This window comes from Nilaparvata lugens, chromosome 5 (assembly GCF_014356525.2).
Source record: "Nilaparvata lugens isolate BPH chromosome 5, ASM1435652v1, whole genome shotgun sequence".
NCBI lineage: Eukaryota > Metazoa > Arthropoda > Insecta > Hemiptera > Delphacidae > Nilaparvata > Nilaparvata lugens.
Genome location: NC_052508.1, coordinates 54,101,302 through 54,126,590, shown reverse-complemented (window position 1 = coordinate 54,126,590; position 25,289 = coordinate 54,101,302). Strand labels below are relative to the sequence as shown.

Below are 25,289 nucleotides of genomic sequence, written 5' to 3'. Positions count from 1 at the left end.
TCAGAGACCCCAGATCCCTAGATGGAAAAAGCTCCCTACAGAGCTGCTTTGGAGGGAGCTCCCTACACTCAGAGATTCTTCTTGAATGAGAGAGTTGCAACGTATCATAAACGATGGAAAGAGCATGTTGAACAAATGTCAGCTAATGGCTGTGTTGTGCTAAAAGGACGTAACTACAAAAAGCTAATTGTGTATCTTTTCGGATGCAACAAGTTGCTTTTGAGAAGATACAAAAGAGCATCTGTTGCTTATGGAGTTGCAACGTATCATCAACAATGGAAAGAGCATGCTGAACGAATGTCAGCTGATGGCTGTGTTGTGCTAAAAGGACGTAACTCAAAAAAACAACTTGTGTATCTTTTCGGAAGCAACAAGTTGCTTTCGAGAAGATACAAAAGAGCATCTGTTGCTTATGGAAAGATACAATAAAGCTCCATGTGTATCTTTTCGGATGCAAAACGTTGCTTTTGAGAAGCTACAAAAGAGAATCAGTTGCTGTTGAACGAATGCCAGCTAATGGCTGTGTTGTGCTGGAAGGACCTAAATCCAAAAAGCTACTTGTGTATCTTTTCGGATGCAACACGTTGCTTTTGAGAAGATACAAAAGAGAATCTGTTGCTTATGGAAAGGTACATTTTCAAAAATGTTGGATGTTTTTGAACGGGTAGTATTGTAGTCTAGTCTAGTGGCCCTCCGCCGATAGGCAAAGCTACAGGACCCGGACTGTAAAAATGTCGATTATATTGAATTTTTTTCATGCAATGTCGATCAATGCGTTTCATTATACAATCTATTAGCACAATTAATATGTATTGAAATTATGTGAACTTACAGACACATATGGAGCAAGGGCACTGCATGCTTCAGCCACTAGCAGCCGCCTTTCGACGTAGCGATGGTTCATCTGTTCCCAGCACTGCGGCAAAAGTTCACCCTCCACTACATGTGCGTCTGTCACTCTCGCTAAACCAACCATACCTTCAAAACAACACACAAATTCATCATTCATTTATTTTCAATTCACTGGAACACATAAAACCAGTAGAGAAATCGCACTTTAACAACAACACTTTTATGAATTCAGTGGGCTTCAAAACGTATAAAAATCAAGAAATTTGGGCACCTAAATTACCTTATCATTTATTTATTCATTGCCACAATACATTATATATTTTTAGTAGCACTCATTTGATTGGTGATTTGTCAATTGCTATAACTACATAAAATATAATGATTATTCTAGATTGAACATACTAACTAGATTCTACCAATCACAGTATAGATGCTGTATAGACATTTGCTAAATAGTGTGGTGAGCTAGAAAGAAATAAAGGAGAAAAAACCTTTCAGCTATGAATGCTCTCCGATGTTTAGATTATAAAATTGTAAAAATGCAATCAAGAGTAGGTCTAATAAAAATCGGGAATTTTCTTGCAAGGTTCTGAAAGAATAAAAACAAACTTCCAAGAAATCTTTTTTATACAGTACTAGCCGTCAGGCTCGCTTCGCTCGCCATATCCGTCTAGCCAGGGGGCTCTGCCCCCTGGACCCCCGACTTGATCGTCCAAGAATGAGATCAGCAGGCTCGCTCCGCTCGCCTGCATTTTTCATTTGAGCATTTTTATCATATGTTAGGACGATCCAGTCAGGGGTCCAGACTAAACGTCTGGCTAAACGGATATGGCGAGCGAAGCGAGCCTGACGGCTAGTAATATAATATTCCCAGGATTGAAGTAGCAGTGCCCAATCAATTTTTTGGCGATAAATGCATTTAAATCTTCAACTTGGTGCCAACCTAACAAAGTCAACTCAACTTAATGCCAACCTGACAAAATTATTAATTTAGTTGCCAGTTAACAACTGCTTCGAAGAGGTACTCTATCGAGATTATAGTTCTATAGTAACATATGATATGGAAATTTCAATTATGATTAAGAGATTGTGAGAAGAAGAATATACATGCTAAAAGACGAACTTTAAACCCTTAAAAACAACCCTTAGAGTTGAAATATTGCCAAAAGATTTCTTAGTGCGCCTCTAAAGGGCCAACTGAACATACCTACCAAATTTGAACGTTTTTGGTCCGGTAGATTTTTAGTTATGCGAGTGAGTGAGTGAGTGAGTGAGTGAGTGAGTGAGTGAGTGAGTGAGTGAGTCAGTGAGTGAGTGAGTGCCATTTCGCTTTTATATATATAGATATGTTTTGTGTTTGGAATCTTATAAACAGTGGTGCAGAGGAAATTCATGTTTCTCGAACCGCTAGTACTCGGCGACGGGAGGGTGTATTGCCCTTGAACGAACATTGGCAGACTGCCCAAACTATGCCATTTCAGTCGCTATGGAACGTTGAACGTACAACATCGTGTGCTCGATGTCGGGCGTTTTTTTTTTGAAACAATGAATCTGTAGTCACGTCTTTCCCATCAATATTGTAGAGTTGGACGTCGAAGTGCAGTGCCTGATCGAAATACTGTAGTCAGATTGATTGCAGCGTTTAGAAGTACTGGTTCTGTGATGAAAAAGAAACCACCTGGTCTTCCCCGTTCAGTTCCTACTCCGGAAAATATGAATCGAGTCAGAATATTGACGGAAAAGACGTTGCATTGTGACTACAGATTCATTAGTGGGTACAGTTAATCAGTGAGCACGGATTCATTGTTTCTAAAAAAACTGCTCGATAGCGAACACACGATTTGTAAGTTCCAACGCTCCATAGCGACTTATATGGCATAGTTTGGGCCATCTGCCAACATTTTATTCATGGGCAATACCTCCTCTCGTCGCCGAGTACTAGCGGTTCGAAAAACATGCGTTTCCTCTGCACCACTCTGTATAAGACTCCATACACAAAACATATACTGTATAAGAAAAGATTTCTTGGAAGTTTGTTTTTATTCTTTCAGAACCTTGTAAGAAAATTCCTGATTTTCATTGGGCCTTCTCTTGGTTGTATTTTCACAATTTTGTAATCAAAACATCGGAAAGGATTCATAGCTGAAAGATTTATTTCTTTCCAGCGCACCACATAATTGACAAAATATGTAGTTTTTGAAAGAAATCATTGAGCGAATGATGATATTGTTAATTATCTATTATTTGGAAAAGAAGAAGTTTTGTTGCTGGTTTGTGACATGTTTCCTGTTTGCATTGTGAATAGATCAATTATTAATGAGCTGGATTAATAAGCTTGGTTTACAAAGAGCTATGCAACGTCACTGAGAAAGACTTCGTGACTTTAAAATCAACTAGCTTAATACTGTCCCAAATAAGGAATGATTGATAATATAATTTAGATAAACTAAACTGGTCTTACCAGTCAGAATGATCCTTCTTTCATCCTCGTGTGGCCTCTTCTTCAAGTTGAATAGCAACTGTATTAGGCCTTCCCTTTCAACTGGATTAGGACTCAAATGAATGGTTGATATAATCAAAGGAACTGCTTCCTAGAAAAGAAAATTTTGATAAGAAATAAGATAGATTTAAAAAAAATGATTAAAAAAATGTGTTTATGCTGTGTATTTGAATGTGCGACTAAATTCTCAAACTATAACTTGGATTAAATCTATATCACAATTTAAATTTACAAGAATACTATAGAATCGATAAGAGGGAGGTGCTCTATGAATCCACACAACCTAACAGGCAAGAAAACAGAACAAGGATGATGGATCAAAAAGATATGACTTTATGAATAGAAACTGCTTGAAATTGGTAAGAGAAGGTATAGTTGAGTGAATGAATCATAAAGCTTTGTATCTACATCTAGTCATTATACAATAGATGAAAAGTAAAAAAAAGCATAGAAGATTAAATAAGAAAACTAAGAAATTGTAAAAAACACATATATTATTGATAGTTGGAAAGACCGGTTGTTACACCATTGTCAATCTCTGATTAACTGAGAGACTAATCTTAGTCATTTTATTTAATATGAATAATTACCACAATATAAACTTCTGAACTACCCACACAAAAAGTGACCATAGAAGATTGTTAATTGATTAATATATTAGATATTCCAATGTATTGATTGATTCTTCATTCAGAAATAGGAATGTATAGCCAATTTGATAAATGATATTAAAAATCGATACTATATTTATGTCAGTTGACCAGATAATTGAGATGTTATGAAACACAATGCAATTGAGTAGAAAACTGAGCATGAAAAATATAAACTTGAATAATAAAGAATCTGACTTACGTCTCGTTTGTTGAGCACTATATTTGGAATGATTCTTGGTAAACTAACAGCTAATATATGAACAAGCTTTTCTTGTGAGATGCCTTCTAGTAATATATCTTGCAAGAGAGGAGTTTCCGTCACTTTCGAAGTATTAACAAAGCACTTGGCTAGCACTTCTTTTTGGAATACTACTGGTAGAGGCCTGAAACAAAGTTCAAATAACAAATTTATTTATAATTAAAAACATTTGTGCCAAACTCTTTTTCCTTTACATTTTCTTATCGTTATTGCTTCAAATGTTGTTACTTCCAAGTCAATTGAGAATGCTTCGCTCAATCCCTTTATTGTTTTGAAGGACGGTATTCCATAAAATACCCAGTGTTCAATTCTAATCTACACAAAATACGGTGTGAAACAATTCTTGTATAGAAAGTAAATTTCTCAATCTGTCTCTCATTTTACTTTAGTTATTACACAAATTTAAAATCCTTATACACATCTGCTTACATCTTAATTAGGCAGAACAAGAATTTCATTTATAAGATTAGCTTAATTGTTATTTAATAAACATAATACAAAGTCATGTTGGAATTAATGTTGTGGTATTTTCCCCACAATGAATAAAATGAATATTGAAGTAAGAAATATAACAAGGGGTTAAAAAAATTTGTTCAGTTGAGTTTTCGCTTCTCGGCCTGTTGGCTAAGATCAAAATGTAGTTTACAAGCACATATGAGTTAATGGGAGAAGTATTATTTTTTTAATAAAATTTGTTGGAATTTTTATTGTGGAATTTCTCCTTAATTGAAAAAACACAGTTTTATTTTTGTCACATCCACATTTATTAGATTTGTACACAAGACTGCAGTTTCTTGTTGAAACCAACACATCTTCAGCTGTAGTTGAAACTGCAGTACTGTGTCCAATAAATGTGGATGTGATAAAAATAAAACTGTGTTTTTCTATGTTTTTTTAAAATATATTCATCACATGAACGATTATATTTCAAAATCAATAACCTTTATTCTTGTCATCGAACATTACAAATGTTATAAACAAACGTCATGTGAAGATAATTCTGATGATTATATATCATAAGTTTTTGAATGATGGCAATCATCCAAGTACTCCTAAAATCATTTAGCTGATGACAATTTTACTCTGATATATTCTTTATTGATTTATACAATACACATCATCAAAATTTAGATTCAAGTTGATGGAAACTTTCCAAGCAATCCTCTAATCACTCAACTTTCATCAGAATCAAAAGAGAGTAGACCATTGATGATGATGACGCAGTTTATTGCAGCACAACAGAAAACAGCGAACATGCAGTTTAGAATTGAAAGAGACTGAGACACCTCTTCAAATTCGACATTGATGATTACATTACGTTTTTGAATCAGTAAGTTGATGGCAATCCTACATTCAATTGAATCAAAAGAGGGTAGACAATTGATGATGAGTTTAATCCAGCGAGCATGCAGTTTATAATTGAAAGAGATCGAGGCACCTCTTCAAACTGGAGGCGCTGTTGAGAATGTCGATCGGCGAGCCTCGAGCCTCGGCGCCGGCTGGCTCCAGTCGCTCGAGGGCGGACACACCGCTGCCCGTCTCAGAGTCGGTCACTCGCAGCCACTCAGTCTCGTTCAGGCTCGACGCATCGTCCCGCTCGCGTTCCCGCTCCGTCGCTCCGTCCGTCTCCTACAACCAGGCAAATAAGTCTAAGAATACCTTGAACGCTAAATTGGTTCACATTCAACAGAGAATGTTTTTAAACACTAAACTGTTTTGAATGAAATTGTATTGAATGTAAAATATTGTGAAATCAAGTAAGACTCGGATGTTTCATCACTCACATTCCGACTGGAACAAGATAGACTGGTATTTCAGTGTAGTCAATGGAAAGCAAAGGCTAGTCGGATGTTGGACCTTCAGCGGGCCATTCACTATCCGACAATTTGGTCAAACTACGTCGGGCCACCACGTTGAATGTTTCACCACTCAAGCTCCGGTTGGTTATTGCAACAGCCCCACTCACGTTCCTAATCAAACCTGACTAAGCGGCTGACCTTGCGAGGTCGGAAAAGTCAGTTGAACAGTTCACTAGACTTGTCCGACTCGTCTGGCAGCATTCTCCCCACCCACAACTTCATTCACGGTCCGACGTCGAATTTGTAGACTTCAAGTTGGACAAAATATCGCATAGTGAATGGACCTTTTGTGTTGGACCTCTAGTTGATCAAACTCGTCCAACATCCAACAAGCCCATTCACGGTCCAACGTCTAATCCAACATTGAATGTTGGGTCACAAGTTGGACAACAAATCGTATAGTGAATGGCGTGCTTAATATGTAATTGAATATGTTTTGCAAGTATTGATACACATAATAAGACATTCAAGGCAAAGCATACAGCAGCAGATAGACGGAGAAAAATCCCATGTCTGCATGTAGACTTGAGCAGTCATATGCAGGCAGGAGAACGTTTCAACATTTGAAGGATTTTTCCCCAGTCTGTCAGCTCCTATTTGCGTTCGCCTTAACAATGTTATGGAACCCAACATATTAATTGACATCGGCTTCAAACAACTGTAACACAGCACTAAGCTTCCAAAAATGGCTGGAATTTTAGAGAGTAACTATCAAGACCAGACCAAGACCAGCTTTTGTTCACGAAAACTTTCACATTCATGGTGAGGTCGTAAAGTTTTCAGACTGACCTCGTAAGTTTAGTTTAGTTTAGTTTAATTTTCGTCATGTAACACTACATAATCAAGCAAAGCTTGATGGTATATGACACGTCAAAAAGTATTGAGTACAATACTCATAATCATAAAATAGAGAATACGTTATCACGTAATACGGCATTACACAAATTTCTGCTTCAATTCCAGATTCCGATCTGGAATTGAAGCAGAAATTTGTGTAATGCCGGATGATCACTCTCGCCGAGTTCATACAAATGATGACAAACACGAGAGTGTGGATGGCTACTTCGCCACCGCTCGCCTTTTGGTCCCATTGCAATGTATATGCGGGAGTCATCCGATAAAATTCAGATAATATTTAGAATATATTTTAGTTCAGATAGTGGAACGAACCTCGCCAGCCGGCACGATTTCGAAGTGCTCTGGCGTTCCGCTGTGCGTGCTCAGTCGCGTCTGCTCGTCGCCGCAATGCTCTGCGGTCGCTGTCACAGAGCTACTCGACACAGTCGTGGTCGACATCGAAAAGTGAGTCGTCACCGGCTGAACCGGTTCGTTCAACCTGCAAACCAAACACAATCATTTCGTTTTAGTTTTACTTAATGTTTATTCACAGTGCTATTTCGTTTTTGTACCACTATGGGTCTCGTTAGGCGGGTCGCCGGAGTTCCGTCTGCCCTGAAAGCCGCTACTCACCAAAAAAATGGTCAGTTTTTACGGACGCTACCAAAGTGGTACAGTGAAAGACAAACTGGGTCTATTCCTATTTTGCATCTATCATTTTTTTGGCAGCACTGAAACTGAATTCCTCTTAGTTTGTAGTAACATTAAAAAGGCTGAAAAGTAAATAGGCCTATTAAAAGTGTTTTATAGGAGTTATCATTATTTTTAGTAATATTCTTAAATTGGGGAATTCCATCATATTCAGGGAATCAATAAATTTATAAAAAACATAATGTTAATATCATTTTTTCTTAAATCTCCTTCTAGTATCTAAATGTATTGGAAACAAAACTAAGATATTAATAGGCTCAGATCAGAGAAGGTGGTCAATTTGGGTTATCTATTTTATAGGTTAGTAATTCAAATATTATAAAATAATGATCATCATCCTGGCTCTACTCTATAGAAAAATTCTATTGACCGAACCGTTGACTGCTTGACCAGTTACTCGAAATTGATAGTTGAATAAAATGGAATACTATTCATGAATGAATTCGTATGGCTTTTGTTGGTGGGGAGTCCCTTGCGGGAAGGTCCCACCGCCTGAATATATAATTTAAGCCCTCAATGGGCCTTACGACTGTCATACTTCAGCCGGGACCGACAGTTTAACGTGCCCATCCGATAACACGATACTATTCATTACTTATACAAACGTTAATATTATATTGAAATGAAATTATTTATATTAATTATTTTTTGAAAGAGTATGAATACTTTAATAAATTGAGCTTTTATATACCAGCTAGTTTTAAATCAGTTTCCACTACCGGTACCACAAACAATAACAAGAAAACATGTGGACTGTGGATTTCCGCGAGTAAACCAAGCTTGTCGTGTGCGTGAAGCTACCTAGTTTGTCGTCGTCCCAGTTTGACGAAATAGCCCAATTCGTCCCAATTTTTTTGTTTTGGTTGTGATGGTTTTAAGGGCTGGCGATACTCTGCGACCCCCGTTAGGCTCGGTGGGAATTGTCATATTGTGAAAATTAAGTAAATTATTCAATAAAGCTGGATTCTTATGTCAGTGTCAGAGAAAGTGTACGGTACTTTGAAAAAATTATTCCCATGAGTTTTAATGGGACTATTCCCACTCAGCACAGCCGGGCATCTCTGGCTCATTGAACATCGAACAATTTATTAGAGTGTGTGCATACACAGAGAGGGTAGGGGGTTCCGAGTTTCATCTGTCTTTAAAGGATATCCTCCTAACATCGGTCGGACCGCTGAATGCTCTCTCTGTACACACACCCTTATTATTTGAGTAATATTTTCTTAGAAACAGTTTTGTAATACAATACTAAAATATTGTCAACAAACTGTTATTAACAAGTCGCTTTTAAACTTATAGGAATAAGGATTAAATTAATTTATGAAAATTAATAGCTTAAGAATTAAATTAATTTATGAAAATTAATAATTTTTCCCTTGATTTTATCAATACATCCGATCTGAACCACTCTCTTCCAATTCGAAAGAGACTTTAATGCTCTACATAACTGCTACAGTAAATGGGCCATATATGAATAAAGTTAAGCATTTGCTTATACTTCTAAAATATGGAGCATTTGCTTCATTTTTTATGAATAAACGTGAGCAAAGCCTTTTGCTCATGCTCATCAAAAAATTAGTTTGAGCATTTGCTCAAAAGTAAAAGCTTTTGCTCAAAATTGTATGAAAAAAAGGTGAGTCTAGTCTAGAGCAGCTTATCACCTTTTGCTCATAGTAAAATGGCTCAACTGATTCGTATGAGGAAGAGGAAACTATACCAGATACGATCACAAACAATAGTGGAGAACTATAAAACTCTTTTTAGATTCAACCATGATATATATTACCATTATCCCTACAAAAGAATAAATACAAAAGATAGCTACGGTACCTGATATAAAGATAGCCATCACAAAATAGGAAAAGAAAGAATAGGATAAGAAGGCTATTGATATTATAAGAGTATGCTGAAGATTATTATAAAGATGAAATTTTCTCACACTATTATTTCAAAATTCTAAACTCAACTAACCTAAAACTCTATTCATAAATAGAAGACAGAGCAGACGACGCAAACACAAGCGGTGCCCCCTACTTGCATATTTAGTGCTTCCGTGCGCTATAAAAACAAAGTAAGGCTACAAAAGCGAATCAGCTGATGAAAAATCTTTAAAATACGTGAGCATTTGCTCCAGAGTTCAGGAGCATAAGGTAAGAGTATAAGGTAAAGCTTATTCATATAGAAATGAGCAAATGCTTTTGCTTCTACCTTTTGCTCATGAGCAAAACCTTATGCTCCATGCTCTTGCTCATGAGCATTTGCTCTGGTTTTATTCATATGGGCCATTGTCATTACTGCAGAAAATTCCATGCCATAAATAATCTTTATTGCAGTAAATGTCATCATTCGGACGTTTAGATTGCCTTTAATCTAGCTCCAGCATTGAACTCGATTAGTCTATCAAGACTATTCATTGTTTTATGAAGCACTGTATGCTTCACTAGTGTTACTGATTGTAACACTTGTTTTAATCACTACTCGTAATGAATGGTCCTGAGAACATAGTTATACAGCGAGGTGAAACGTTCGATAGGATCTCTTCAATCTTCAACGAGAGACAAGGACAATGAAAATAAAACCAAATTCAAGTATGTGAACACCTAGGCCTACTGACTTTGAAGCAAAGAGCGAGCCAATAGAATCTGAGCAGAGAAATTCGGAACATCAAAACTTTTCAATAAAAATACAAATTGATCTTACCAGGAGGCTGAAGAGAAAAAGAGTCTTTTGATCTACGAGTAATTTAAAATCAAATTGTGATAGTGTTTGCAGACTATTTAATTTTTACTGCTCTCATAATCTCAGAACAACAATGAATGAACTGAAGTTTTATAGTTTTTCATAGTGTAAGATTTATAGTGTAATAAAAATTAATGGTTAGTATCTGAGACTTGTTTCATTTACAATCAACAAACAAAAAATAAAAATTTATTGAAAACACTATTTTTACTTCATACATACCTTTCAATTTTAGCCAAAAGTTCAGACTTTTCAGTTTCCAACTGGAAGATCCTATCTTTCAATTCTTGATTTTCAGTAATCTAAAAACAGAAAAACTTATATGTAACTGATTTCATGTTGTATGAAAAAGAGAAATTATATCATTACAGATAAATTACATGTTAAATAAATAGAGTATTGCTTTTATACGAAGTGATGGTTTATCTCTCTCACATTATCAAGAATCACTATGGAGTAAAGAATAATTTTCAGATATTTATGGTCTATCAAACAAGTTGCAATGATGCTTAGCTGGTTGAGTAATAAGAAATTATTTGAAATCAAAGATTGATAAAAAGAAGAATAAACGGTCATGAATGCACATCGAATGAAACAAACCGATTGTTTATTCACAAATAAAATTGAACATTGTGTTCGGAGATGAATAAATTTTCTATTATGGAATAAAAACGCAATAATTATGTTGTATTTTCTATTTAATGTTTTATTATTAGAAAACACAGGGTTTCTATGCTCATGGCATCATATTCAGTTGAATCATCATCAACAGCAAATGAAGATGTTGGAGCATCGAGACCCTGGAGTTTGTAAAAAATTAAAACATTGAGTAGAAAAGATAACATAATTATTGTGTTTTTATTTCATATCACAAATGAATAGTATCGAAACTCAATGAGAATATGTTTCGTAGATTGTTTAAAACATACCAAAAATAATGTTTATTGAAAAACGTTCAATGCATGACATTTATGGTGCATAATTTATGATAAGATGCAGTTTGTTTTTTAGCTAAATCCCTAATTTCCAATGAATGTTTTATCTGGTGAGCAGAATGAGGAATCATTCACTCTTATGGTAGTGTTCACACATTGGCAAGCTAGTGCTAGTCTAGTAATTAAGATAAATAAGAAATTGTGATGAAATTCACATCATTTCCAAGCAATTCTCATTAGAAGCATTGAGATTAGTTTGAATTGTGACTTTTGCAGTTGTATCACACTTATGACTCATCAACCTTGGACCAATTCATGCATGGTTAGAAAACAAATAGGTCATTTCAAAAACAGAAACATCTATAATTACTAAAATTACTGTCTGTTTTCGTTGAGTCGTATAATGTAAGTTAAAAGAAATCTCAACAGTAGAATACTGAGTGCGCAAATCTACCATTTTAACAATAATATCAAGACTTGATATATTCATTTTGAATAGTATCATTTACCTTAACTTTACCTATTATAATTTTGATACTTTGTTTTAAAAAAAATGGCAGTGCTCCAGAATAATGTAATAATCTTCCAACAACTTTCGCAGACTAAAGACTAGTTTTCACTAGTAGAGTGACTGTCATACTAACTCTACCGAGCTAACTCTACTCTACTTACTTGGTCGTTTTCACTGCAATTGAGAATAGTAGGTAACTGTGTTGTCTAGTGAACAGAATTAACCTTAAAATGTCATTACTTTTTAATAAATTAACACTTGAACACTTATTAACACTTTAATAAATTAATACTTTTTAATAAATAACAATACTTCTTAAACTTAATAGCACGACTCTACTCTACTAGCTCGAGACTTTTTTCATTAGCGTATTAGTGGTAGAGTAGAGTGAGAAGCGGTGATGGGGGAAGGCAATTGGTAGAGTACTATCCCTAAGCTAGTATCTACCATGACTCTACTCTACCATCAACGTTTTCATTGGGAGACTTCACAAGATAGTTAGTACTTGTCCAGGGAGCTCTACCACTTACTCTACTAATGAAAACCAGGCTTAAAGTATTAAGAAACTAAAAAGAGTATAAACTCACAAGAGATTATACTCTCATATCACAGATATAAATCAAATGTGTGATATTACCAATGTTTTACTCTCCCCGGAAGCATAATCATTGTTCAATTCTTCAGTCTGAGTTGATATTTCTGTTTTAGTTTCAGTCATATAGCCACCTTGTCGCATTGCATCTCTGTATAGTTGCAAGAGTTCAGCTGGCTTTGGAATGTTCAAACCAACGTCGTCCCAGTCTTCAAAATCCTGTAAAACAAAACAAAACTATTGGGCATTTGGGCTGAAAAATTCGCTCAAAATACTGCTGATATTCTGTCGATTCTATTGGAAAGTCAACAGAAAAAAGTTTCATTGGGCTATTAGGAGATTTTACCCTGTTATATCTCCAAAAAGGACGAATGAGTGAGTCAATTTCGTGGGCCAACGGACTCGATCTGTAGTTGATTGATAAAGTATTCTAATTTTATTGTCGAACACAACCTGCTGGAAACCTTAATACGACTTACGAATAAAACTATTTTTATAATAAAAACAAATAGTATAGAAATTTGATTTTGAAACAGAAATAATATTTTAATCTAAATATTTAAACAGAGTTTCTCAGTTACCTGATCCTCATTTTCATCAGCAAATGTAATGGACGTCAATTTATATCCATGCATGAGTAAATACTCATTCAAAAGGAAATTGAGTGCCCTCTGCTCATGAGGCTTGATTGGTTCACAATGGAGGGATTTTATTCCCAATCCATTATCCGTTGTAGGTGTTTCACATTCTGTAAACAAAAATCAATGACGAATACACTTTCGATATTATTTGATTTATTAGTTAACGTTGATATACTTTGAATACTCCTACATGGAGTAGGTAACGAAAAAAAAATTGATTTTTTAAATTAGTATACATAAAATACCCAGAAATAATGGGAGAAATAAACACGACACTGAGCACACACTTCCATTGTATTAATATAATTCATTCAACTTTTGAGTCCTGTAACCCAACTGAAACTAAAATAAGTCACAAAGCAGAAATCTATAATTAAGAAATAAAGCAAAATTTATTTGAAAAATGATTAGAGCAACTTTTTAATTTTACATTAGTAAGTTATGTTTCAACATCTACAAGGTATGCACTTGAAAAATAGTTATTGAAATATGAGCATATGTAGGTTTTGGGTCAAGCCTGTTTTTCCTTTTAATAATTTATCGAAATGATTGTGCATCAATAAGTGAATAAATACGATTATTTTCATTGCATATTTCTTGAACTAGCATGTAGCATCTTACTATAGAGTATATGGGTCAGAATGTATGTGGTCTATAATCTGGTCTGGGAACCGAGAGACGACGTAAACACACATGTGCGTGTAAGAGTGGATTTTCTTGGAGCAGCATAACCCATGAACGATTCCCAGTAGCCACCTGAAATACCTGGCATAGTCTGCCGAATAATCACAATCACTAACTCATTAAAAATGTACTTCAGGAGTAGCATTATGAATTGGTATTTACAAGTCGAGCGATTAAAAGCGGATATGAGTCATCACTTTTATACGCACACAATCTCAAAATCTATTTTATTGTTCACTTTCCTTTCGATGTATCTACCAAAGTATTCTAAATAATACATGCAATAGATAATTGGAATCGAAATAAAGAAAACGAAGGTTCATGGAAGGAAACACAGAAAGTGGTAAATTTTGTATGGTACTTTAAAGAATTTCATTGTTTGACATTAATTTACTTTGTAGCGACAGAAACAAGTAAAATAATTTTGTTTTAGTCACCTGTAGCAACAGTGAGCCGAGCTCTCAGAGCATTGATGGTTTCTTTGGCCTTCCTCAGTTCAAACTCGAGCACAGCAACTCGTTCATCGACGCCTCCACGTTCGCCATCCTCCGAGAAGCGAGTCATGTCCAACGAGTCCAGAGTCACTTGCGACGAAGATCTTGCTGGCAATTCATACAGCCAGATTCATCAATCCAAATTCAACAATCAACATTTGAAAATAATATCCAAGATACACTATCGAAAGAGTTCACAAAAAAGTGATTATACGCTGTTATTAGGCTATATAGATTTTCAACTTTTTTTCATTCTTATGACTATACAATTCATTTTTTTGTATTGTGGAGGTAGAAAGATTGTACCGGAGGTAAAAGTAGGATAATATACCTCTTTCAAGGAGTATTTACTTATCTGATACTAGATGTGTATTCAATTCATTTTTCTTGTGCAGCAGTATTAGATAGTATTGTACCGGGGGTATAAGTAGGAGAACTTACCTCTACCAAAGAGTACATAAAGGTAATTCTAAAATCAAGTACCCTACCTTAGAATGATCACCTGATTACTACCTTAGAAGATTTTCAATCTAAAATTTAGCATAGATTCCTGAATATAAAATAACTATCATAAAACGTTATAGTAGCAAACATTGTAAAAACAAAAAAGTTCTAACTTCCCCTCGGTGAAGCTCTTGGGCTTTACAATGGATCGTAAGCTTCTTTGGGGAGCAGACAACCAAGGTGTCTGTTGCAGGATCAATAGAGTGTTCTTCCTGCTGAGGGGCTGCATCCCGGGGGCCCATCATCGCATGTGCTACTTTGCTTTCTTCCATAGTGTGATGGCTAATAGTATCACAATGTGGGGTGGTGCCACCGAGTTGAAAAGGATATTGCTGGTGCAGAAGAAAACCATAAGAATTTTATGTAGGGCTGGTTATCTGGCGAATAGCAAGCCACTGGTTATGGGGGAGCGCATTCTGATGGTTTTCAACCTCTACATTTTAATGTCTGCCATAACAGCTTCTCAGGGACTGGGTGCATTGCCTATCAGAGGAGAACTTAATCAGCATGGCACCAGGAACAAGCACAGGCTGAACTTCCCTTATAGTATATTGGGAGAACGCAGAGCAGCTTGGCCTATCAGCCAGTCAAGATCCTCAACAAGCTGTCTGTTTCTGCCAGAAGTCTACCTGAAGCAATCGTTAGAAGAAAACGGAAGATGTTCCTGCAGGAAAATGCCATTTACTCTTTGAAGGAATTTTTGAGAGTGCATGGCAACTGTAATCAACTACTTTTCTCAATGGTGCACTTGCCTGCTGCTTGGTTGGTCTTGTTTCAGTGTGTATATTTGTGTTTTACTTTCCTGTTTCTGACTGTCTATCTGCGGACTTGCTGGTTTTATTTCTCTTGACATGTTTCTTTATAGACATGCCCTGACGGCATGTCTATGTTATGAACAAAATCATTATTATTAATGAAGCTTAATACGGTAACTGTTGAAAAATTTGGTTGTAAAACTAAAAATTCAAAATGTTTTTTTATTGCGAATAATATTATTATTATAGGTACTTACGTATTGGAATAAATTCTTGACGGACTGATTGCGTTTCAAAGTTTCCAGGATTGGAAAAGTATTCTTTCAATCGTGGTATTTCTCGCCCAGTTTCAATAAGTTCAGAGTGTAGTTCTAACGCTGTTAATAGAAGCTTATCTTTCAATAATTTATTAGCAATATCACTGTAACTTAAATTACACTCTTGAAACACATTTTCAGTGCTTTTGCTGATTTCAGATTCTTCAGACATTGTGAATGGATTGTCCATTACTAGTAGAGGTTAAGAATGGAAGACTACTTTCAAAGGAAATTCATAGAACAAAACGTATATTAAAAATCAAAAAACAATAATTACAACCATTACTAACTACACTCCACAATAGAGAAGAGTGATTTAATGCTTAATTGCTACATTGATGTCGCAAAAACACTTATTTTCCTTGACGAGGATCCGTTCTTGTTGTCAAGACAGAAGACGCAATTCGAATTATTTTTGTATTCGTATTCAAACAGCTGGTCAAGTCCATCAGCTGAGTTTGAAAGGATATTGTGCAAAAGAAATGCTGCAAACTTAAAAATCGGTGATAGCTTCTATTATTTTTTTTTTGTAGAAGTGACTTATAGATTATTTAAATCTAAATAGAAGAATGACTTTAGTTAAATTGGAAATAAATTGTTTTATTAAACAATTTTTCCTGTAAGAGAACACATACTTATATAATTATTGTTAGTGTGTGCTGCAGACAAGCAGACAACTTATTGTAATTTACTCATGCACATGCTTTTCATGATAATTTAATTCCTCATTCAGTAGTACAATATTATCCTTTTTTATGATCAACTTAAAAAACAATTATAAATATTGCAATTTTGTTTTTTGTTCCATCTAGAGAAGAAAAGCTTCATGAATAACGTAATTTATTTATTTCAATTGCAACGCAATGAAAGCTATCGCATATCGCAAAGTTGTTGTCAACCTTCATTGCTTTTATCACATCTGACGCATGCGTTTTAATGGGCGTCATTGATGACCGCTTGTTAATATTGTAAGTTTTTAAATTTATTTATCTCTTTCGTCATTTATCTATTTAGCCTATTATTCCAACTCAATCTTGAGAGTAAGATTCCTTTTTGGCGTTGTGCGGAATAGTGAAATGGAGAATCAGTGTAAGATATTATCCTTTGATTACGTAGTAGTGTCATACCAATGGTTGTTTATCTAATCATTGCACAATACCAAATTTTATCAACTACTTATGCACATTTGTGGATAATGTCCACATTATCTTTTTGCAAAATACATTCATTTATGTCTCATGTATTGAATATAGAACCTGAGTAATAACTTGCGCAATTCTCAGCCTTTTCTTGCCTCAAGTTTACAAAAATAAATTTTTTCTCTTCTTTTGACAGTTTGTATCATAGCCCTATGTATTTTTCAATAATGTTATTAGTTTAATAATAACAATTTCAATTTTTTTAAAAACCAATTTCATATGTTGTTATTCCTGAAAAATACAAGTTTCAATTAATCTTATGTGATATGGAAGAATCAATAGGTTATGTTGTTGTCTTAATTACAAATTTATTATTGTTACATGTTTTAACATTTTCTGTTCACATGTTACATCATTTTCATTCCTTTATTAAGCAACAATAAAATATCAAACTATAACTTGGAGGATTTATAATTTATTTTATGTGGAAAATAGTTTTTCTATGTAGGCATCTTCTTGTTTGAATTTTACGTGAACTGCTTTTATGGAAAGTTTAATTATGATAGCCTAATAGCATGGATACAAAATAATACTCTATTATCATGTAAAATATTCAGCTGCATAATGAAATGTCGTGATACTAATTTGCGAGGTCATGAACCTGGTGTAAATTTACAGGGTTCCTGCTGATGTGCTGATATTTATGTACAGTAATTTTACATTATGCTAAGATAATATTATCTAACATAGATATTTGAATTAAATCTTAATTGGAAAAAATACTTTCAATTCGAATTCTTCTGTTCTAAAGTGTGTTTAATCTAGCGCTTTGGATAAATTTAGGCTAATCATCTATGGGTGGAAGGGAAAGCTGATTGAAAAAATATTGATACTTTAAGTCGTTACTGAGAACTAGGGATTTTAGATAGGCAGGCAGTGGTAAACATTTAAAAAACAATTAACTTGAGCCTGCAATTAAATTAAATTATTATTCTTGTTGTTAGGCTGCTTAATCTCCAAATATATTATCTGTTTTTAATTTTAGTAAAATGTTTTTTCCTTAAGTTTTTCTTACAGAAAATTGTAAAGAACCGCAAATTATGTTTGGCCTGTACCTCGGTAGGTAGAGTATTTAATATCATGTGGCCTTTGTTGAGAAGCTGTATTGTAGGATGTCCCTAACAGCCTGATTTGGGTAACCATTAGTTTGGCGGCATGTCGATATCGAGTAAAGTACATATTGACTAAGTATTCCTTCATACCAGTACTGATTAAAAATTTCTAAAGGAGTCTACAATAATTCCCAAGTCCCAAAAACATCATAACCCTCAAGAGACATTTCTAAAAGCATATAGATGCTTGGAAATATGTATGAGTGAACTAGTCAACAACACCGTTATACAATATCAGTGGATTATTTCTATCTATTCTATAACCAGTCAAATAGTATTAAGATAGGCGCACACATTTCATCGATTGTCATCGGACGGACGGCACGGATCGGACGATTAGATTTGATGCATTGTTTTCAATTGGAGTGCGCATTGTACGCATCGAAGATAGGAAATGTCGTCAGGAATCCCTAGAGGAGATTGAAGCCGACGGCTCCGTTCGGTTTGAATGAATCACCGGCATTTCCGTTATGGTGTGCGCAGTAGGACCGTCTCGCATTATCCATTTCTACAGGCGATTGACTAGTACAGTAGTGACACACAATTATGGATTCTGCGAAATTGATTATTATTGTTCAACGATATGAAGAATAATTCTTGTACAATTTAAGCCCGGTCCAGATGCTCAAGTTTAGCTTCAGTCTTTTGCTCAAACAAAAGTCGGAGTATGTAAGTCGTTGCGTCTGGATGGTAAAACGGATGGGTCTTCAAGCTTAAGTCGTCAAACTTGAAATGTATCGGTCGGGAATCTTTTTCCATCAAACCGTCCGTCTTTTGCCTATTCACCAAAACCTTAATCGCGTAAAAATGGAGATAGAGAAATTGTGATTTCAGATTCGGATTCAGCGCTTTAAAATTAATAAAATGCCTCACGAGTACTTGAAAATAAGCAAGTTTTTTATCGATTGTATATAACGCTATTTAACCTTTTTTTTATTATTTCTTGATTCTTATGATACTCTCAGAATTTTATGTTGATATTATGATTTACTATCATGATATATTAAGATGTAGCCTACTATATTGTTGATAAGAATATTATCAATCCATTTACAATCACTGTGTCTCGAGATATGACATGTAAGCAAAGCCATTTAGCGATTAGCAGTAATATTTTTGTCATTATGTTGTTAAATATAGCATTATCCAGTTGAATCAGCGAAAAATACGATATAATTATTACTCATCTACCGGATATATGTCAACCGTATACAATTCAGACTCAATGAACCATATCACAATTCATATTGAAGTGACACATAACCTCTAGCTACTTTGGACTGTTGTATAAATTAGAATTGTAACCGTTTTGGGCGTAAGTTAGCCTGTGGTACTTTTCTGTAAGTTGTATAATTCTGAATGATTGAATAAATAAATAAACATATCAAGAACTGAGCTTGTGAGCACAAAAATAGGAAAACGGACGACATAAGACGGATGCGTGTGGACGCAATTTTACATCCGTCTTTTGCTTGAACCAAACAATCCGTCTTTTGCTTGAGCAAAAGACTGATGGTGAACTTGAGCGTCTGGACATGGCTTTAGAGCATCCCGATTATTCGAACCAGCAACGAAGGGATACCATTTGGGAGGGTTTACTAATCTCTGTTCAGGCTCAATCGCACGGCGATAATCGGTGTTCAGTTTAACTATATGTTGTCTGAGGGCATTCAAAAGCTCAAAGAAAATTACTTGCGACATGCGGAAGTAGCTAAAGAATTTATCTTCGTCTTCAATTGAATCAGGAAACAGATGATTAAATTCTCCAACCTCTCTATCCTTTTCTGATTAATTCTGTGTATCCACATTTTTCGTTTTCTCTTCCTACGTCGCTGTACCTCTTCTTCATCTTCGGTTAACAAACAAGTAACAATTATTATAACTTCTTCTTCTTATTATTATTATAACTTCTTCTTCTGCTACTGCTATCCATCACTTATATACTGTAATATTTGTTTATTGAATTCCTAATTCGCACACGACTCGACATACGTTGCAATGAACCAAAATGCCAATGATCAGATGACGACTAGTGTGCGCAGCACCTAAAATAAGTACGATGCGTGCCGTCCGTCCGATGACGATCTGTGTGCGCCTACCTTTACTCACCTCTACCAATCTCACGATATCCTAGCTGTAGCCTATATATTTTTTTGTTTTTTTTTCAGAAGTGGATAAACCTACGTTATTAATGGAATAACCATCTAATTCTAAGGAGCAATTGCAACTGAGTACCTGATACGTATTACTATCAGCACGGTAGAATTTAATGGTGCCTTCGAGGAAAAGAATGTACCTAATACTATGAAAATCTATTGTGTAAATTCAATATGAGATAATTACCAAAGTTTAAATATATTTTTATCAGTTATGTTAGGTATTGAATGAAAAGTTTTATCCTCAACTTGTATAAAAGAATAATAAGAAAAGTATGAATGAGGTTAAATTAGAAACTGCATCCGAAACACTAGAGTTAAAATTGAATGATGATGGTGAAAGGGTTGATGATGGCGGATGTGAACCGGGAACAGCTGAAACGAATGGGACAACAACTAAAGAATTAGAGTTCAGTATTCCTCCTAATCTTCTCGGTCACGACCTTTCGGCGCCGTATTCTGAAGAAGACAGTTCACGTTCAGGGAAGCGATTGCCAAAACCGCGGCCCGGTGTGAAAGTACCCTACCGGCATCTCGCCTCTACGATAGTCACTCCTGATGAAATAGCTCAAGAGATTCTGGAAAGGTCTTGGAAAAAGTATAACAATTACATGTCTGTTGATGCCAACAATACGGTGTACCCCGTTCAAAATGTAGCTCAAGATCAAGGCTCTGTAGTCTTGCAAAAGAGTAGTGAGGAGTCATCGACCAACCTTGTGGGGGGCTCTGGTAACAGCACCATCAAAGACGCTGACGAACTACTTTCGATTCTTGAAGGGAATGAGAAAAGCATGGAGAAGAAAAGTAAGAACTCTGGAGCACATACGTCACCTTACAAAGTGATTAAACTGTATCCTGATCTTGAACGCGAGCTAGCCCTGAAACAACTCTCAGAATTCACCACTCCTAGTCGGAAAAAGAAAACTCCCACACCCGGCAGTAAACTAAACGACAAGAAACGGTCAATGGAGGGCAAGAAAGTCGATAAGGGCAAAATATTGACTTTAAAACCTGGAGGTAAACAATCAGAAGTGAAGAGTAGAACGAAGAATGAGAAGAAACAGACTAATGCCGCTGGAAAACGCAAGCTCAATGCCGAGCACAATCAAAGACCAAAGAAGAAGAAAAATGTTCCAACAAACACAAACGGTAAGGCTGATGAAGAATCTGATGTTTGGGAACAGCTTGATACACAATTAGCAACGGTCACTGATACAAGCACTGTTGATGATACTATCCTACCAATAGATCCTCCTATGGAAGATACCAAGAATGTTAGAAAATTCTTCAACAAAAGAAAATTATTGAAAAACGATTCAATTGCAGGAACAAGTAGCGTTCATGTCAATGGAATGGACAAGTGTGAAGAGAATAGAGACTGTGATAACAACACAACCGACCCGATTCCAAAGAATAAAAAGACTTCAGCCAACAAGAAAAGTGACAGTTCAAGTAGTGATAAGGAAGGTGCAACCGATGACAGTAGTGCTCCAGTTGACATTCCAGTGAAGAAGACTCGCGCAATGCGTGAAATCGAGCGACTGCTCGGAGATGAGGGAGCAATCAACATGATCTACTCGGTCGAACAGAAGAGGACTCCTGGCAATGAGCCCAGTCGCCGCGGCATTCTACCCTCAACTCGTAGGAAGAAGAAAGACTTGCTTTTAAAAACAAAGCTGGTGAAGAATGCAGTTCTGAGATTGTCGACTTCGCCGTCACAAGGCTTGGCCAAGACAGCTCTCAGAGCACGCAGGGACTCGAGCACTCCATCCATTTCCGAAGTCAAGTCACCAAAACACGAATCGCTTGTAGGTGATGCCCTCCAACCGTCTTCCCCATTCGTCAGTCCGTCTATGTCACCCGAGGCGTCTCGCATCATACGGAGACACTCTTCTAGCAGTTCTTATTCGAGTAGGAGCAACAGTCCACGAAGGTCGAGTGTAGACATGGAAAAGGCCTTTCCACCGTCCTCTCCTTTGTCCAGCCCTGATAGACTGGCATCGGAGTTTGAAGCTAATTCACCAAAGAAATCGTTACTCAGTCTCTCACCCAGTCTCGATAAACAGTCATCCTCCGGATCTTCACCAACATTCTTGAACAATAACACGTTGAACCTGTCAAACAATGACCCACTACCGAAAGCTGGCCGGTCGCCTCGCCGACTCCTGAAGCGCGAAGAGATCAATGAGATTCTAAGGCGAGCATCAGGTGACACTGCAAGCAAGGACACGCCCGTCGTATTCAAACGCGACATGCATGACAAGTTGAACGCCGAAATATCCAGGACAATCATGAAGAACATAATGGCTGCAAAGCTGGACAAATCTAACAGGAGACTAGATGAGACTGAAATTGAAAACTTTGTTAGAGGAGTCTCTAGCTCAGAGAAACGCCCGTCAACAGTCACATCAACTAGTTCAGCGGAACCCAGCACGTCTTTTGCTTCATCCAAATCCGAATCCAGTTCTCCGCTTCCAGTACCTACCAGTCCTACTCCAACTAGTAAGTACAGTCAATCAATTCAAATATTTATCAGTAATAAATTATTAATTAATTTCATTTCATAAGAATACTATATTATGATAAGTATATACACACACCAGCAAAGATAAAACTAAATTATGGATTGCTGGAGGGAGTCCACCCTCACAAAGTTCACATAATCGATCTACTAATTAAATTTTGAATCATTTTCGTATACACATCTGTGAAATAAATGTAGATTAATTTTGGTAAATCTGAAAAACATCAGGAAATAAATTTTTTTCTGTTTTAAATTAATAGAACTAAGAATAATAATTGAAGATTTTACAATAATATTATTGTAGGATAAAAACATCAATCTATAAAATAAATAATATTATGTTCGGATGAAATGTATCAAATTGTCTTTTAAATTGAAGATCCGAAATTTAATTTTACTCTTCTGATATGATTTTATCAACAACTGTATTCAAAATTTGTGAGATAAAACTTCACCAATAACAACAGGATGACATTTTTCTTATTTTAAGAATGTTATTTATTGTTAATAATATTTGTATAAGTAATTTATTTATTATTCTATTTGATTTTTTTGGCCATAAATCCAGTTCGATAACTTGAAAAGAAAAAATAGACTCTCACTCAATACTTCTGTGTAAATAAATGAAAAAATAGTCAAAGTGTTAAATGTGATTTTTTTAAGTGAATATTTTATCTATTTTTTTCAATTTATGTTGAATATTAATCATTAAAATCTACTAAATTGATTTTTTTAATTTTCAGGCTATTCAAATCTCGTGAAAAGTATTACCAATGATAGTCAGAAAAAGCGTGAAAGCGACAATGAAAAAATCAGAACTCATCGACAGAGCTCTGGCGGATCTCATTCCTACAAGGAAATCAGTCTGCGTCGCTACGATCATCTTGTTCAAATCATCCTCACACCCATTTCGACAAAGATGAAGAATGCCTTCAACTCACAGGTACTTGATTTCTCATTTAATCTTTCTAAAAAAATATGACCATCGAGAAAAGATAGCAGTTTTCCCATGGCACAAAGCATTTATTTATTTATTAGGTTAGCAAAAACAATACAAGTATCGGAAAAGAAAAACAGGCTATTGCCCAAAACTTCTTCAATTTCCTAATTTAGTTTCAAATTGTCCAAATATTGTACATAGATTATGTCCATTCCAATTGCTACACCAAATCACAATCTAAAAATATAAATTAGAATAAAAAAACAATTTTAAATTTGGATAGATTGATAATAAAACTTTCATAAAAACATGAAAGACTTTAAATTCACAAAATAAAGAATAAAACTAATACCTTTGCTGTACATAAACAGCTGTATGCTGTTATGTTATGTTCCAAATGTCACTGTTAACTCAAGACTATAGCCTTATTATTACTTTTTCGTTAAGCTATGTGACGCTGTTAGTCTCTCAAACAGTGTCGTTCTTAGACTCACCCGGCCAAAACAGTAATAATAGACAGTAGTCAACAATAATCAATTCAAAGCTTAAAATTTGGAACTTAAACGTCCTATCTTCCGTGGGATATCTTCTTTTTTTCTATCTGCTATTTTTTCTATATGATATGACTATGTACACGGTGTTTATGAATCAATATCGGTATTTCAACTGTATAATATTTGTTTTACTTTGAACTTACGTTTGTAAGTTAGGTAATATGTATGTCAAATTAAAACACATCTTAAACTAATAAGTAGTGTCGAAGATACTGTCTAAAAGTTTTGAAAGTGAAAGAATAATAACAAATTGGTATACATTGGGATGCTCCAGAAACTTCAAGCAACAGACGGTTTAAAAGTCTAGGACCATAATACGCTGCATGAGCACTAGAACAGCGGCTGCCAGTGCTCATGCAGCGTATTATGGTCCTAGACTTTTAAACCGTCTGTTGCTTGAAGTTTCTGGAGCATCCCAATGTATACCAATTTGTTATTATTCTTTCACTTTCAAAACTTTTAGACAGTATCTTCGACACTACTTATTAGGGAGACAAAATGAAGACTAATTTTGATTTATTTCTCAGATCTGTTTGTAAATCTCAATTCTATTCTTGAAATACATATCTTACTTAGTATAACAGAGCAGAACAGAATTTGTTGTTTTATTTTTAAATATTGGTGATCTTTATCTTTGATGTAGAACATATAGTTGAATCTCAATTAGGCCTATACTGATTACAAGAGCAACATTTGTATGAAAATAGCATAAGAGAATGGAATTTTCTTTTTTATTTTTTCTTGATATTGTAATGTAAAATTATAAAATCTAATTATGTTATTGATATTACGATGTATATTAGTATCTTATGCTATCCAACATTCTAGAGATACACCATCCCTCATCACAAGCTTTGCTTAAAGAGGGATGCAACAATATTATTAGAATATGATATTTTATGTAAATATTCATTATTTTATAAAGAATTTGTATTTTATGTTTGTAAGTATGAATTGTATA

At 35.2% G+C, this 25,289-nt stretch overlaps 2 protein-coding genes across 4 annotated transcripts in view; one reads left to right on the top strand and one right to left on the bottom strand.

Moving 5' to 3' along the window:
• Positions 1-16,262, bottom strand: part of LOC111046595 (RAB11-binding protein RELCH homolog) — a 40,760-nt gene extending 24,498 nt beyond the window's left edge. The window contains exons 1-10 of the mRNA XM_039429542.1: positions 15,784-16,262; positions 14,211-14,375; positions 13,030-13,196; positions 12,494-12,667; positions 10,633-10,712; positions 7,294-7,459; positions 5,703-5,893; positions 4,205-4,388; positions 3,314-3,443; positions 833-978 (exon numbers count right to left, since the gene is read on the bottom strand). Of these exons, the coding sequence (XP_039285476.1) occupies positions 833-978; positions 3,314-3,443; positions 4,205-4,388; positions 5,703-5,893; positions 7,294-7,459; positions 10,633-10,712; positions 12,494-12,667; positions 13,030-13,196; positions 14,211-14,375; positions 15,784-16,033 (1,653 nt within the window). The 5' untranslated portion in view covers positions 16,034-16,262. The remainder of the gene's footprint in view (positions 1-832; positions 979-3,313; positions 3,444-4,204; positions 4,389-5,702; positions 5,894-7,293; positions 7,460-10,632; positions 10,713-12,493; positions 12,668-13,029; positions 13,197-14,210; positions 14,376-15,783) is intronic.
• Positions 16,263-16,513: 251 nt separating this feature from the next.
• The window catches only part of LOC111046606, a 32,785-nt gene continuing 24,009 nt past the window's right edge, over positions 16,514-25,289 (top strand). The window contains exons 1-3 of one of the 3 annotated variants that reach the window (XM_022332188.2): positions 16,514-16,811; positions 20,323-22,812; positions 23,578-23,777. In XM_022332188.2, coding sequence (XP_022187880.2) covers positions 20,586-22,812; positions 23,578-23,777 — 2,427 coding nt within the window. In that variant the 5' untranslated portion in view covers positions 16,514-16,811; positions 20,323-20,585. Of the gene's footprint in view, positions 16,933-20,322; positions 22,813-23,577; positions 23,778-25,289 lie in introns of all 3 variants that reach the window. The other 2 variants (XM_039428760.1, XM_039428759.1) reach the window with 2 other exon arrangements.